Here is a 16100-nt window from a genome sequence, read left to right as displayed (position 1 = left end):
TCTCTTTGTGGTCAGCCTTGGCTGTGAACTCTGTCCAAATCAGGATCTTCAGTTCAGCTCCTGGCTTGAGTCCACTTCTGTGGTCGCTTCAAAGCAACCATCAAATGCTACACATACAGGATTTTTACCCAGTGCAGCAATTTTGCTCCTCTGGTCTTATCAAATTAATTTTTGCTCTGACACGAGGGGTCACCAGATGTTACAGCGCCTGAGTGGGTCGCTGCTGGTGAGAGAGAGACGGTGAATCTTGTTTCTTGATCAGAAGGCTGGATTTATTGATATATGATATATAATACATTATAACTGTACTAAATAGAATAAAGAGAGAAGTTGCAGATGCTTGCTTAGCCAAGAATAGAAAAAAAAGAATCTAAAACAAAGTTGTGCCCAGGGACTCGGTCCCCTGGCTTGCTCTTGTGATTGGCCCTCAATTATAAACATACAAACATGAGCCAATCAAGGTGTCCCTGTTACATTCCACAGCAGCTGATAACAATTGTTTACATTCTTCTTCTGGGGCCCTCAGCTTCCCAGAAAATGCAGAAATCTGAAAGAAAGGATTTCTGTGAAAAAATGTCTGCGACAGGTGTCCCTGCCTATTTCAGAGGTGTTGGAACTAAGTGATGTTAAAGGTCCCTTTCAACCCAAACCATATTGTGTTTCTGTGATTTTCACACACACACACACAGGCCAACCATGGATAGCTCATAAATGCTCGGATTCCTTTTCCTTAGCCTGAGTATATTTCAGGAGGAAAATCACTGAATAGAGAAGTAGGGATGTTCACTGTATTAAGAAATAGTAACTTGTACCAGAGTTTAAATACTTTTTCCAGTTGCTAATCTGCTAGTAGAGTCATGATTTGCCTCCCTGAGCAACTTCTCATATAAGAGATCTCTTATTTAAAAGCTGTCTGCCATCACTGTTCATCACTTTTTTTCTAAAACTAAAATCTGAGCTGAGAACATAAATAGCAATTTGAGTTCTCCAGGAGGATTAAGCTAAGGGATGCCTGAACTTTAGGTCCTAGACAAGCGTGGTTAAGGGAATTCAGACAAAACAGCAAGTGTATAGCAACAAATTTTACCCATTTGTGAACACTTTTACACTAAACTCCTTATTTTGTTTTTTTCAGATGTCTAGGCATGTCAGGAGATATTTTCTGTTTTATATTCCTACGTTTAACTAATAAAATTCCACTAAATGGTACGATATAGGCAACCAACCATCCTCAAGGCCTATGTGTTGTAGAAGTTTTTGGATAATTATGGAGGATGTCAAAAAAGGAACTTTGCAGCTTGCCCATAAGATGTAAATTGTAGATTGATTTTCTGCTTAAAATATTAACTTGTCTTCTGTGCACTAGTTTGCATACGTTTAAAAAAGTGTCAGCGTGGTACTTTCCCCTACTCCACAGATTATGTCATTGCATTTGTAACATACCAGAGCAATTATTATGGCATCAATACACTGATGTGATGGAAGTAACTGTTCCCATGACAGGATTCTACAACATTCCCAAACATTTATTATCTACTATCTGACAAACCATGTGGTTTTTATTTTTCTTCACACAGAAAAAGAAAGAAAATAAAAGGAAAAAAAAAAAAGAAGAGAGAGAAAGAAGTAGGAGGCAGAAAATGGTAAAACAGGAGAACAATACAGCAAAAAAAAAAAAATATTAAAGAATGAAAACAAGGCAAAGAGATAAAAGGGAGGAATATCAAGAACCAGGTGGTGAAGCAAACAGAACAGTACAGAAATGAAGAGAATATAATTGAACTCAGGGAAAATACAAGCAGATCATATTATGAAAGTGCTTACTTTGTGTATCCAGTAGAGATCTCTCTAATTTCAGTGCAATATGCAAACATAGGATAAACTTCATACAGTACATACAGGAAAATTTTATTGAGTCTGTCATGCCAGGTGCAGTATGTTACAGAACACTTCAGCAGAGAAATGCTTAATATCAGATATGCTACAAAGTGAGCAGATTCAAAGTTGTGAGTGAAAATCATGTAAGTGCACTCCACCTTTCTTCCTTAGGCTTGCAGGAAAAGTGAATAATTCAGAATTAAATAGCCATTAACAGAATAATTCAGTTTGTGGTGATGCCTTTTCCTGGTCTTAGAAAATTGAGAGCTGGACACAGTTAAGGGATAAGGGTTTTTACCTTGATATTTTAATAAGGATCCTTCCTGATCAGTGCACCATTTCACCAAGGTGGAGTGTGCCACAATGCACACACACACAATAAATCAGTGTACAGTTTTATAGACTTTACAAATCAGCATATCTAGCAAGGATGCCCCAGTGGGAGGCCTGGATGAATGGTGTGATATTCCCCCCATCCGTCAAATTCCCCCCTGGATGGGCCAAATGTTTAGTTTACAGGATGTGTTCTAGAGAGGTACTAGGTTTGGGATCTTGATTTCCCAAGATAGCGTGGGGTTTTCCAGCCTCCTGCTATGAGGCCTTTAGGATGTTTGGTCTCCTGGCCTGACAAAATACTAGGCTTATGCTACGTTATTGGATTTAAGGAATTACAAGTATGCATGCTAAGAATACTGAGGGTACATTAAAGTTGCATAAAAGGTACATAAAAGAAAAGGCAAAAAATCATTTGGCATCAGTGGGATTGTAATGATGTAAAGGATCCAAATAGAGAAGATATGAATATTGAAGAAAAGCTACATTTAAGTGAATGTTACGTGTATCTTCATCACATTATATTAGTTTGAGAATTAATTTATCCAGTAAAAAATTGAAGTTGAGGCATAAGAGATGACTAATGTTACACTTTGACAAATCAAAAAGTTTAAGAGAGAATTGCTGGTATTTTTCCAGGCCATCTAATATAACTCAATTATGAAGTAGCCAATCTGCTAAAAAACCTGCTGAGAATCTAAACTGCAGAATATGGACCCTTATTTCATAAAAAAAGTGTTTTCTGAGACAATAATTCTCAGTATCCACTAAACATGGATTTCAGTATATGAAAATATTGGAAAGAAGGTTTTGAACATTACATGTTAGAAGATAAAAGATAACTGGTTAACCCCATACATTTGGATTTTGAGTGCACTTTTAAAAAATCCATCCTGGGAAGATTTTGAGGAGTCAAAGTAGGAATTAATGAGAAATAAAATAGTACTATGAATCAGACTCTAGACAAATATGTTTTAAAGAGAATAAAAGTATTGTGATACTTTGACTTGTGTCCCTCCCTGTTCATACTTGTTCAGATGCAGTCCTCATGGGTTGCAGTAACAAGAGTCTATGGAAAGCATTGAGACAGAATGATTCTCAGAAGTAATAGTCAAAAGGGATTGTTTAGTGCCCATTTACTTCACTACTTTCTTTAAAGCTCTGGTGTATTTTCTTGAGTAGAATTCTGAAGACCAGAAAAAAATAGCATAAGCCTGAATATGGAAATAGAGGATTCACAAGGACTTCTTTTTTTAATAGCATTTCCCAGCAGTTGGAAAAAGGTCTAAATGGTGGACTTAAAACTTTCAATAAGTTAAAAAAATGAAAAAATACCCTTAAGAAGGATCAGTTTTGAGTACCATGTCCTGGAAGTAAATCTGTTTACAACATTTCTGATGCACATGAAGAAGGAGATTATGGAAGCAGTCTGACATTTCAGACTTAATTCTAGAAAATTACACTATGATTTTCTCTGGTATAAAAGCCTGCACTACTATAGGGAATTCATTAGTACTTGAGAGAAAGTAGTCCATTAGTTCCCAAATATTGCAGTACATTTGAAATACTTACGGAGTTTTTAATTGCATTTAGTGAGATAAAACTCTGGCTTTTTCTTCCTTAATGAAAAAAAAAAATATATTCAGAAAGTAAAAGTTAAACTGAGATTTCACAGAAATATTCAGTGCAATCCAGGTGACTTTTTCTTGGAAATAAAACAATCAAAAAAGAAGTAGCTATTAAAGTCTGTGATTTTTGATCCCATCTTTAGCTGTTGCTAAGGAAGCAGCTTTTAGTGACAGATACAATAAACAGCATTTTGGTATCCTGATTCCATGAAAATTTTTTAAAATGCTGAGACAGTCAAGGGTTTGTGGGAAGTTTTATTTGATACTAGGTATTTTGAATAGATACTCATGGTTTGACTGGTTGTTCCTCAATTGAAGAAGATTAGTTTCAGGGTTTTTGTTGTGTAGATATTATTTACTGACAATAATTATACATTGTTTTTCACTATTGTTGTAACATAAGACACATCTGAGCATGACCACACAACAAGCCTGAGCTTGTCATCCTAAATTTTCTAGTAGTTACTAGAGGGAATTAGGCAACCTTCTTGCTGTGGTTTACTGTATGTACTTTTTAAAAGTACCTGCCATAGGATGGCAGGTTGCCAATTTAAGGCTAGGCTGTGGATGATTATCTCTGATATCAGGAATAAGAACAAATGAATCTCATTCTATTTCTGCAGAGCCAAAGGATTAGGATCTTGTAATTTGTGTAAATACAAGAATTTGAAAAATTACAAGAAATAGAAGAAATGTAATCATAGGCTTTGTGCTGCATGGTATCACATAATGAAGCTGTTGACTATACAGAGGAAGATCTTTACTCTGTAGACTTAGATTTTAATGACCCTTTTAGACATTGGCTGATTTAAAGAACCATCACCAAAACCTTCAGCCCTTCCTCAAGCAAGCTCCCAGGACTACACATTTGAAATTCTAATATAAATTTTGTAGGCTAAATATTTTGCTACAATTATTGAAGTAATAAAAATAACAATATGCATAAACTGTATTTGTGTTCATTTCAATACAGAGATTCTTACCTTTCTAAAACACTATTATTTAAAGCATTATTTATTTGCAGGAAATGGATAATTTAGTGCCTTGCCCTAACTCCTTTTTTGAGCAGTTGAAAAATACTTCCAAAAATAATTTTAGGGGTTCAAATTGTATTTCCTATTTTTACTGGCAATTTACAATTTATGTAGTGGGCATAAATCATTGGCAATACTTGAATCTTATGAAAAATGCACTCAAAGAGTTGAAACTAAACTTTTAGCTTTTGCATGTCTTGCTGTTACTACAGCTGCACTAACATTGACTCCATCATCATCCAGAAAATTTATGTTGTCAGCTGTCACATTTAATATCTGTAGCACAGTCCACAGTTTTCTAAATGTTTACTAAATCAGTTCAAATGTTTATGAAGAATTGAAATGTTGCATATGGTCTTAGAAGTTGGACCATTTATTAGCATCATAAAGGGGCGGGGTTCTGTTGGTTTTTGTTTGGGGTTATGAGTTAGTTTGGGAGTTTTTTAATACATTCATAAAAACTTTACAATAACATCTGGGACACACTCTGTCAAGACACTCAGCCAAATCAGTTATGAACTGTGTGGCCAGCTAATTACTACTATGTGTCTTTTACATGTAAAGTGACACAAAATTTATGCTGGTTTTAAATTTGCACCTTGCAATGCATGATTCAGGTAATATTAAAAATATCACAACTTCAGAGATTAAAAATTAAGTCTTAACAGCCAGGATTGATAAAATTGGTGGGAAATAGTAATTGGAAGTAGTCTCTAAGATTGCCCATGTGTATCATGAATGCATGTATGAAGAAAATGTTAAGTAAATTCTGAATAACCTGGTTTCTTCCAAGTTAATGTATTCCATTAAGCAAGATTCTTCTAAATTTATATATTCCAAAATTTAAAAAGACACCGGAATGGATTGCAATTAGTACGACAGAACAGTATAGAAAGTAAGGACTGGTATTTTTCTTTCTTTTTCAAAAATGGTGCTTTGGGTCCTGACCATGACATAAAATCAGACTATCTCATTCTGAAACATTCAATAGTATTCAGGACTTCCTTATTCCTAACAAAATGAACCAGGGATATAAGCCTGAAAGGTTGTAGTTTTTTTCCTTTACTGAAAAGCACGTCTCCATGGTCAGCAACTAAAAGCTGTATTTATGTCCCAGACCTGGAAAATGTTCATGTGAACAGTCCTTTTAAGGCCATTTGTTCAAATGTGAATGTGTATGCAAATATTTAGAGATTCAGTGTTAAAAAAACCAGATGCAAATGATTGCTGTAGAATACCTCTAGTGGCATTTCCTTACAAAGCTGCTGCTTCATAAATTAAAGCACATGCAATCACACATTAGTTCTGAACTGCTCTATGTAATTCCTTCGTTTTTGTCCTATGCCTTTTAAGAAAAAGTTGTATGATGCAGTTTGCAGTACATAGAAGCACTTTGAAATATATCACTATTTGGCTTACATCTGTGTTTGTACAGAATTCAAATACTGGTTGATTTACTTGAAATATAGCAATATTTTTTTCCTTGAGAAATAGATAACAAACAAACTATGTTGTGTATTTTTAAAAATATTTTTATTATTACCACCTTTTATACTATGCTATAATGATGCTTACAGGTTACAATGTACTTAATTCTTTTTTGATTATAGGAAATAGTTATTGGTTCATTTTGATGCTAATATATATTAAACAAAATATAATCAAGACTTAAAGAATTTATTTTAGTTACCTTTGTCTTGTGCTAATGATATCGGGATTTCTTTTGGAAAAGAAAGATGTGGAAGAATAAATTCTTTTTGTTTTAATGTGTTTGCAACAATTGGTTTTAGAAACTAATAGTGAAGTCTGTTTTGTTTATAAAGACACATCCTGATTATCTAAAACTCCTGTTTATCAAGATAATCACATCTTTATAATTCAGTTCAACAATGTTCTTTTTTGTTCTTTTATTACAGTCCATCCTAAGTAACTTAAGTTGAGATATTTGGATGGCCTTACAGTAGCGAATCTTTTAGCTGTGATTAGAAATACCATAAGAGGAACTCATCAATTCAGTTTTGCGCAAATCACACAGTTCAAAGCTGTGTGTGTCTTACAAATACAGACAGAAACTCAGAACTCATATTTTCAGGTATTCTGGAATACTTAGGGCTCAAATACATGTTTTTTCACTTTGCTTTAAATTGCCCATTTTAAAGACTACACTGTGTAGTTTAGCATACTCACAATTATTTTGAGAACATTTTGACTTATATTATTATCACTTTTCTAGATAGTAAAGCCAGTGTAACACCTTCATGTCACTATAAGCGAGCCTATAGTTGGGGTTATGGAAACAAGAAAATGTAGATGAGCATTTAATAGACTTGGAAGGAACACGATTTTGTATGTGAATGGTAAAAAAATCCACAGAGTTACACAGTACTAAGCCAGCTGGAATCAGTGCCCTGGAGAGGTTTAAGGAGCCAGAGATTGCTGGAATAAGGGATGTAGTGAATTTCTCTGTACTGGGAACAGGTTAAGAAAAGGATCTTGGAGCCATTGTACTGAATCTATTGACTCTATCATACTGGATGATTGCACTGTGTGAAGGTTTTCCTGAGGAATAAATTTCTACCAACTTTTAGCCATTGTTTTGTACCTACAGAGAAAAAATATTAATAGCAGGCCAGAAGAGCTGCCTAAAAAAAAAAAAAAAAGCAGAAAAAAAGAAAAAAAAGAGGGGTCTCTGTGGGAAGTAAAAATGATCCCCGTGTCTTCCAAAAGAGTAGTGTAAATCAGATATGAAATGTTAGTATGAAATGATAAGGTAACAAGGTGGTGTGCTCAATAGTATGTTACTGATAGCTCCATAGGTAACTAGAGAGAGTTATTGAAAGTTAAATGGTTTAGTGGCCCTTCATTATTGTAACAGCTTGGTTACTTTTTAGACAAGTAACTATTTTTTAGAATGTAGTTCAGTATTTTGTCATAGTTCACAATTCAGTAGTGGTTTTTTGGCATTTAAAATATGAACAAATATTTTTTTCTGTAGTATTCACTGTGAAAAGGATACATATTACTTTTCAATGGACACTGAATACATGGAGAGATAGTTTCTTTTTTCTTTTTTTTTTTTAGGGGGAGGGGGGAGCGGGAGGTTGTTTGGGGGTTTTTTCGGTTGTTTTAAAAATCAAATGTGAAAAAACTATCATGGCCTTATTTACACATTTTGGACTTTGCCTGGAGAATCTATTTCTGGAGGAATCTCCTTTTTCTCTCTCTTTACTTCTTTGTGTTTTTCTCTCCCTACAGTAAAGACTCCCTGTTTTTAATAAATGGTTTTCTTTGGAAAGAGACAGAATAGATCAACCTTAATATTATGAATTAACCAAATGATAGGCATGTACATTTTAGCACAAACATCCAATAAAAATAAATACATCTGCAGTGAACATGGTAAATTATATGCAAACTTACACTATAGTAATAAACAGGAAACAGCAGCATCTGAGTCTGCAACTGGCTTCTCAGGAGGCTTCATGCTTCCAGCTGTGGTAGCAGCTGTGGATCTGGCTCTGGTATTCCTGCTGAAACAAGTTGACAAAGGGCTGATTACAACATGGAGTTCAGTTTTTGCTTGGATTCATTTTCCCTTTAAAACACTTTGGTTAAGAAATGTTTGCTCATTTACCCTGTTTGTGGTTTTATATCCTTCACTTCACAGGCACTGGGCTGATGTGGTTGTCACCATTCCTAGTGACCTTGATCATGGGGACCTTGTGCTGTCTATACCATTTGTAGAACGTTGAAATTTGGTTTTGGCATACTGGAAGAAATTGAAAACTCTCTTCCTCTTCCTTCTCCCTCCCCATCCCCAGAGGCTGTTCAGCATCTTTTTGCAAAATATTACTCAGTCAAGTTGTTGTGTGGTTTTTTTATTTTGTTTTTGTTTTATAGCATAGGAAACAATTTAGTAGAAGACTGGATGATACTGATCTGCAGTGAAATCTGCAGACAGATGAGAGACTGGGTAAACTCCGCCAGGTGAAACAAGTAGAAAACCTCTTTTTATCACTTTTTCTTAAAGGCAAGGATTCTGATATCTCAAAATCTGAGTGAGCACAACAGCACACACTTGTGTGTTGCTAAAGCAGCATGTATCAATGTGTTCACTTGCAAGTCCTTTCCATCTCTGGCTTCATGGGCTGTTTTCTTTTTTTGTGTGCTGAAGACTTAGTTAAGCTACGTCTGGCCTTGATTCAGCAAAGGTTTAAGCACATACTTAGAATTAAACACTTCCATTGCAGATTCCATTTTGTGAACTCTTAGATATTTGCTTCTGCTCTCATACTGTGGAGTGTCTCTGGTGAATATTCTGACACCGGAACAGTCTCTTTCATTATGGTATATTTTTTTAGTTTCAGTCCTGCTATCTTTTTAGAAACCAGCTGTATTCTCCAGCTTAATTGAATTCACAAATTAAATCCCAGTTGCCTCTGTAATTTATTGCTCAAACTCTTCTCTTTCCTCTGCTGCTTTTCTTCACATAGGATCTTGCTTTTTCTCCCAAGAAAAATAGATACTATATCCTCTTCCTTCTGTCCTTTCTCCTCCACTGTCAGAGCAGCAGAAGTTTCTTGTCTACTTTACATCTGTACCCCTTCCACTTGCCCCAGTGACCCTGTGTTCTGTTCTTCCTCTTATTTCTCCCCTCCCTTATTCTCTTTCTTAGCCTCTCACTGTCCTCTGGCTCTTTTCCACTTGCAATATAAGCAAGCATTTGCCTCTTAAAAATTGCACCTTTGACCCTCCTTGGTTCTTCATATCATATCTCATCGCCTATCTCTCCTTCATTCCTAAGCTCATTGAAGGCGCTGTTTATAATTGCTGTCTAGAGACCCTCTTCTGTGATTCCCTCCTGTAACTCCTACTCTTTGGCTTCTGTTCCTTGCTTGCAACTGCAACAACTCTCACCAAACTCCCTGATGACAAGATCTCGGAAACAGTAGTCTCTCCTCATTCTTCTTGATTTGTCAGTAGTGTTTGCTGCAGTTGACCAGACTGTTCCTTTAACTTGTGTCTTCTGCTGCTCTCTGTGGCTCTGTTTTGGTAATTTTCTTCTTTCCAAGTAGTTCTGCAGAATGTCCTTCAAAGTTGTTTCCCATGTTGGAGTTATGTGGGTGGAGGTCTTGGGGCTCTGATTTGGTTGTATTCTCTTGTGATTTTAATGCCCTTTGGATTCTTTCATACCCAAAAATAAAAGAAAAATGTAACAGCCAAATTTATGTGTAGATAACAGGTCTACCTTTGTATTGAAACATATTTCCTTGCACATCCACTTAATGGTTTGGAAACACACAAATGCAATTACAAAACATCCCACACAGCACTGCCTTAATTCTAGATTTCCTGGCAAATACTCAGACCAGACATATGATTATTTTTGGTCTTTCACACAGACATGCATGTGTGTTTTCACATGCTAGGCATTCTGCACCCCACTAGCAGTACTCAGTGCTTGCCTGCCTATGTTCCAGCTTGCGTGGAGTTTTCTGCAACTGACTCAAATTGTATTTCATTTCCTATAAGAATACAGCAAGACCTTTTCAAATATAATTCCACAGGGCTTCATCGTAGGCCCTGTGTTCTTCAAGATTTTCATAAATGACTTGGACACAGGACTGGAAGGGATACTAAGCAAGCTTGCAAATGGTACAAAACTGTGAGGAGCTGTCAACTCCCTCGAAAGCAGGGAGGCCATGCAGAGAGACAACAACAAATTAGGGGCCTGGGCAATCACCAACCATATGAAGGGAATGTGCCATGTTCTGCACCTGGGATAAGGCAAGTCTGGATGTACAGACAGACTGGGGAATGAGATGCTGGAACCAGTGCCCCAGAAAGGGACCTGGGGGTCCTGGTCAGTGGCAAGTTGAATATTTGTCAGCAGTGCCCTGACAACCAGGGGGGCCAACCCTGTCCTGGGGGCATCAGGCCCTGCCAGCATTGCCAGCCAGGCAAGGGAGGGGATTGTCCCTCTCTGCTCTGCCCGGGGGTGGCCTCAGTTGGAATATTGTGTGCGGTTTTGGGTGCCACAATACAAGAAAGATAATTGTGAGCATTCAAAGAAGGGAAACAAAGATGGCAAAGGGCCTGGGGGAAGCTGTATGAGGAGCAGTTGAGGTCACTTGTTCTGTTCAGCCCGGAGGAGACTGAGGGGAGACCTCACTGCAGTTACAACTTCTTCATGAGGGCGAGAGGAGGCCCAGACACTGATCTATTGTCTGTGGTGATCCATGGCAGGACCCGAGGGAATGGCCTGAAGTTGTGCCAGGGGAGGTGTAGGTTGGATATTAGAAAAATGTTCTTCACCCAGAGGGTGGTTGGGCACTGGAACAGCTCCCCAGGACAGTGGTTACAGCACAGCCTGACAGAGCTTGAGAAGCATTTCTACAACGCTTTCGGGCCCTGGGTGTGACTCCTGGGGATCATCCTGTACAGGGTCCGGGAGCTGGACTCAATGATCCTTGTGAGTCTCTTCCAGTTCAGCTTATTTTGTGATTCTGTCTGCTATTTTATATCCTCTATTAAAAATGCTTATCCTGATGTATGTCTGGAGTGCGCTTTGCTCTTTTACAACTGCATTTTAAGTATTTCGTTTTCAAATTTAATGTTATCACCACATCTCTACTTTTTATTCCAACTCATTAAGTGAAAATTCTGGATAAAATTCTGCCAAGCTCATTCTTGATGAACTCTACTGAAAATTTGGTTTTTTCACTCTTCACAGGACTTTGTTGTCTATCTGGTAGGAAGTTCTTTTCCTGTCAAATTCTTTCAGCAATCTCTATTTTCTCCAGTTTAATATTGAATATCTGATGCCCAGATAGATTATATCTACCATATTTTCCTTGTTTAAAATGTCAGTCTGGTTGCAATGGTGTAAGTATGCAGAGAGTTCATAATCTCAAACAGATTTGTGTATTGTAGCAGGCAGATTCCTCAGGTCACTACATACTTTCATACCCCTGCAGGCCCAGCTGAATTATGTGAGCTCAGGCAAGTTTCTGCTCTCTGGTGTGAACCACAGGGAGTATTCTGTTGTTCTCTAGATACCTTTTGGCCTGCTTTTACTTTTGTTTGCCCTACTCCATCCCAGATGTCGTTCATGCCACATTATCACTACCAAATGCATGTCTTCTTGATCTGACATATGCAGCCATTAGGAACCTGTAAAGATATGTAAGTAAAAGGAACGTGTGCACATACATACTATATGTTCTGCATTTACTTAGAATTTAGTACTGTTCTTAATCACTTCATAAAAAGTGCTGTGGCTGATATTGAAAATAATTTCAGTAGGTGTATGCAGTCACTAGCTCTAGGCACTGTAGTATTATGTAAAAAGCAATCCTTTGGGTCTGAAATTCTTCATGCTTAATTTCATTTGAAAAACTGCATGCATAAAAAAATTAAGGAAATTATCCTGAATTGCTTTTCAGTTATGTGTCACTGAAAATCAGGACAGTGTTTAGATGTTAACAGTAGCTACATTATCTTTAATGTAGATATGAAAATTCAGAATTTTGGAATTTAAATAGTGACATCTAAATTGGGGCTGATAGTTAATGAATTCAGTGGCCAAGTTTCAAAAACCTGGTTTTCATAATGACATATAGATAATTGAAATCATGCCTAGTAGGCATCTGGATTAAAATTGTGAGCAGGATATAATGGACCCAACCACTTTTGTGGAAACAAAATTCATTTCCATTTCTTTGTCAGAGCTAATCAAGCTCTTTCTAGATTTAAGGTTGGCTTCATTTTTACTTTTACTTCTAGTAACATGCCTTCATATAAGGGATGGAATATGCTTTATGTATTAAAATATGGACATTTTTTCCACAATTTGTTTTTGCCTGTTACTGATCCTGATTTCACATTCTATCAATCAGTTTCTCCTTCAACTGCAAAGAAACAATACATTCTTTACCCCATGGACCTTGACTGCATACAAACTGGCATCTGTTCAATCCCTTTTGCATTATACAGTGTATAATTTTACATTATATCCTTCAGTGTTGAGCGAAAGGGAATGATGGGAGATCGATGAGGGCTCTTGTTCTCTTATTAAGCAGTTGAGCAACCTCCCACTGGGACTGGGGCTCTGCAGGCCTCTGTTGTAAATCCTTTTACAGTCACACTTTTGATTTTGACTGGATGTTTCTGGTTAGTTTAATAATATTCCTGATCAATTTAAGATTAACAATTAGAAGTTTAATTAGAATTTCATGGGTCTTAATTGTCATTAAAAAGAGGAATTTACACTGAATTCTATGCTAATAGAGCATTAGGGCTGAACAACGGAAGTTTGGTTGTGGCTTTACGTTTTTGTTCTTTGTGGAGCCAATAGCTGCTGAGGGACACAGTTTGGCTTCTCAGTTTCTTGTCCCAAGGCATGCCTAAATTGCAGCTTGCAATGGAGCTATAATTCTTCTGGGGCACTGGGACAGAAATGCCAGTAGAGAGGGAGTGTGAAAGATTCCTCATTCACCACAGTTCTGATGACGTATGTCCTCATTACAGTTCTGATGAGATGGTGAGGCTGTCAGAAGTAGTCTGTGTCCATGGTTGCTGTGGTATGGATAGTACTACAAGGAAGAAAGTGATATCTTTCTCTGAATACCTTGTGAGGGCAAGGCAAGGCCAAGTGTGAGCTGACTCTTGTAACTTCAGATGGAAATACCAATAAAAACCAAGTCTCCTACAACACTGTAAACTTGGCCACCTTGCCAATCCTTTACAACTCGTAACATATATTGAACATAATAAAGATTTGCATTGCTGTTCTGTGATCTGAAAGGAAAATTGATAAACCTTTTCTTTGGTCATCTGATGTAATTTTAACTTTTCATTCAAATCTTTATGTTGATTGGTTTATGTGTTCAAAATTAGAATTAATCTGTTTTTAATGTAACATGGATGAATACATACATGAGTACGTGAATATCTAAGAATACATATATGAATATTAATATATATGAGTACATATATATATGTGTGTGTATATATACATATATATAAACCAGAATATTGTGTGTTCTTTTTGTTACAGGTATGTGTCCTGTGCCTTGGGATGCCCATATGAGGGAAACGTTATACCAGATAAAGTGGCAGAAGTAAGAGTGAATTTCTGGCTTGTCTTTTTAATAAATCAAAAATATATGTAATTATCTCTACTTAATCATAAAAAGATCTTTAATGGATAAAATTTAAGGAAAACAAGCAAAAAACCTAGCTAAAACTAAAACTTGGTGCATAACCTCACTTAACCATATACAGTCAAATGTGAGAAAAATAGCACATTTTGATTGTTATCAGTCATGAGAAAAAATATTATGCAGTATTTCACCTAGCAAGAAGGTAAGAAATTACTTAAGCAAATAGACTCAAGCACATATGTCAGTGGACTATGTTGTACAAAAGGGTTTCCTGCACAGCTTTTTGCTTTTTAAATCCACTTTATACTGGAATAAGCACACTGTGTTGTCATTATGCTTCTGGTGAGGGTCATGCGATGGACATGAACCAAAACTCACCCCCAGTATGATTTCTTAAATTGCTCTAGTGCCATGATGGAGTAAGTTGCACCTTCCCTCCCTGCCCCTTTTCCTCATTTGGAATATAGGATAAGGAAGAAGATATCCTAGTCCAGTCCTTTTTCCAGAAGAGAGATGAGTGAAACAGAAGTGCAAAATTTTGCAGGAAGGCAAAGAGGGCATCAAAGCTTAAATGGACTGGAAAAAACAAGAGTGGAGTAAAAATTCCACGAGGCTTAAGACAGAACATGCTGACCTTCCACCTAGAGACAGACTTGTCTTCTCTGTTACACTTAATCACCTATTTTTGTTGATCTAGCAGAATATCCAAGCCATTATTTTTTAATTTGTAGCACTAGCAACTAGTCAACATTTGTCTGATATATTATGTTCTGTGTGGGTGTTTTCAGGTCCTGTTCTCCTGCATCTTCTTCTAGTATACACTCCAGATGGAATTTGTGATAATACTTCTCCCACAGCATCCACACATACTCAGACTCTTTGGAAAAAAAAACCCAAAAACCTGGAAGGTTGTCAGTATTTCTAAATGTATTTTTTTTAATATGAAGTGAAGGTTAGAAATGACACAGTTTTAGTTAGAGCAGTGATGACATACTGCTTACCATGTTCCCCAAAAGGCTTCTTTCCACGTGTTGCTTGTTTTCTACTGAGAAAATCTCCTTTTGCTGAGAAGAGCTCCTTCTCAGTTTGCCAGTGGGACTGCTATTTAATGTTCCAGACCTGGAAACTTTTACTACACAGCTATTTTATTTTCTATCTTCATCCTATTAAGTGTCATCTTGAGTACCTGTATACCACTGTGTATGTGTTCATGATAAAAGCTACCACATTAAATTTATTAATTCCATCCCTGATTCAGGAAGTACTGCTGCATATATAGAAGCATCTGATAGCTTTTGTATAAATACATGTACAGAATCAGCATTACCAAAATTACTGGCTGAGTTGTTAAACTGTTTCAGAGAGCTGCTGCTCTGGTCATCATCTTTTTGGGATGGGAGCATTTTGACTTCCTTGACTGTGTATTGCAACCAGCAGCTATGATTGAAAGGTTTAGACAGTTTTTCCTCCTGTCAGTAACAGTGACCATTTTCAATTTTTTAAGCAAAATATTTTTTAACTGAAGCAAAAAACAATTAGTAGAGGTGGATTATTTCAGACTACATGCATTATTACAGATTGTTGCAGGCTACATTAATTTCTGGCATACTAGATACCTAACTGCTTTACACATAGTTATCAAGTGAGTGCAGAATTCAGATGCCTTCAGACTTCTGGAATCTATCAGATATATTTGTATGGTTCTTTATTTAAAACAAACAAACAAACAAACACTTTTCATATCCTGAAATAAATTGCCTAGTCCTGTTACTCTGCTGATTCTTGAAAGGAAGTCACTGCTTAACCATTTATCATTTTGTCGTTTGAGTATTTCAACTTTTGGCAGATAAAGCCTGAAAGTTTTCAGAAACACTGTATAACATCCTTGAAGCCAGTTGTATAATGCATTATCATTTAATTCCATCATATATTTGGCTGGTTTTGTCTTTCTGCCTGCTTATTTCTTTCTTTAACTTCCTTTTAACCTAAAGCAGTGAATTCATTAAGTTAAATATTATCCAGGACACATTCTGACTAAACTACAAAAAATGTACTTGCTCTTA

General features: G+C 36.6%; 1 protein-coding gene across 1 annotated transcript in view; it reads left to right on the top strand.

The window, feature by feature from the left end:
* Positions 1–16100, top strand: part of HMGCLL1 (3-hydroxymethyl-3-methylglutaryl-CoA lyase like 1) — a 75728-nt gene that overhangs the window by 31488 nt on the left and 28140 nt on the right. The window contains exon 6 of the mRNA XM_054280581.1: positions 13932–13995. Within this exon, the coding sequence (XP_054136556.1) occupies positions 13932–13995 (64 nt within the window). The remainder of the gene's footprint in view (positions 1–13931; positions 13996–16100) is intronic.

Source organism: Melozone crissalis, unplaced genomic scaffold (genome assembly GCF_028551555.1).
Source record: "Melozone crissalis strain CALT ecotype California unplaced genomic scaffold, PUWL_Pcris_2 ptg000027l_1, whole genome shotgun sequence".
Classification (NCBI taxonomy): domain Eukaryota; kingdom Metazoa; phylum Chordata; class Aves; order Passeriformes; family Passerellidae; genus Melozone; species Melozone crissalis.
The sequence above is the reverse complement of the archived record's forward strand: the minus strand, read 5'-3'. Positions and strand labels throughout refer to the sequence as shown.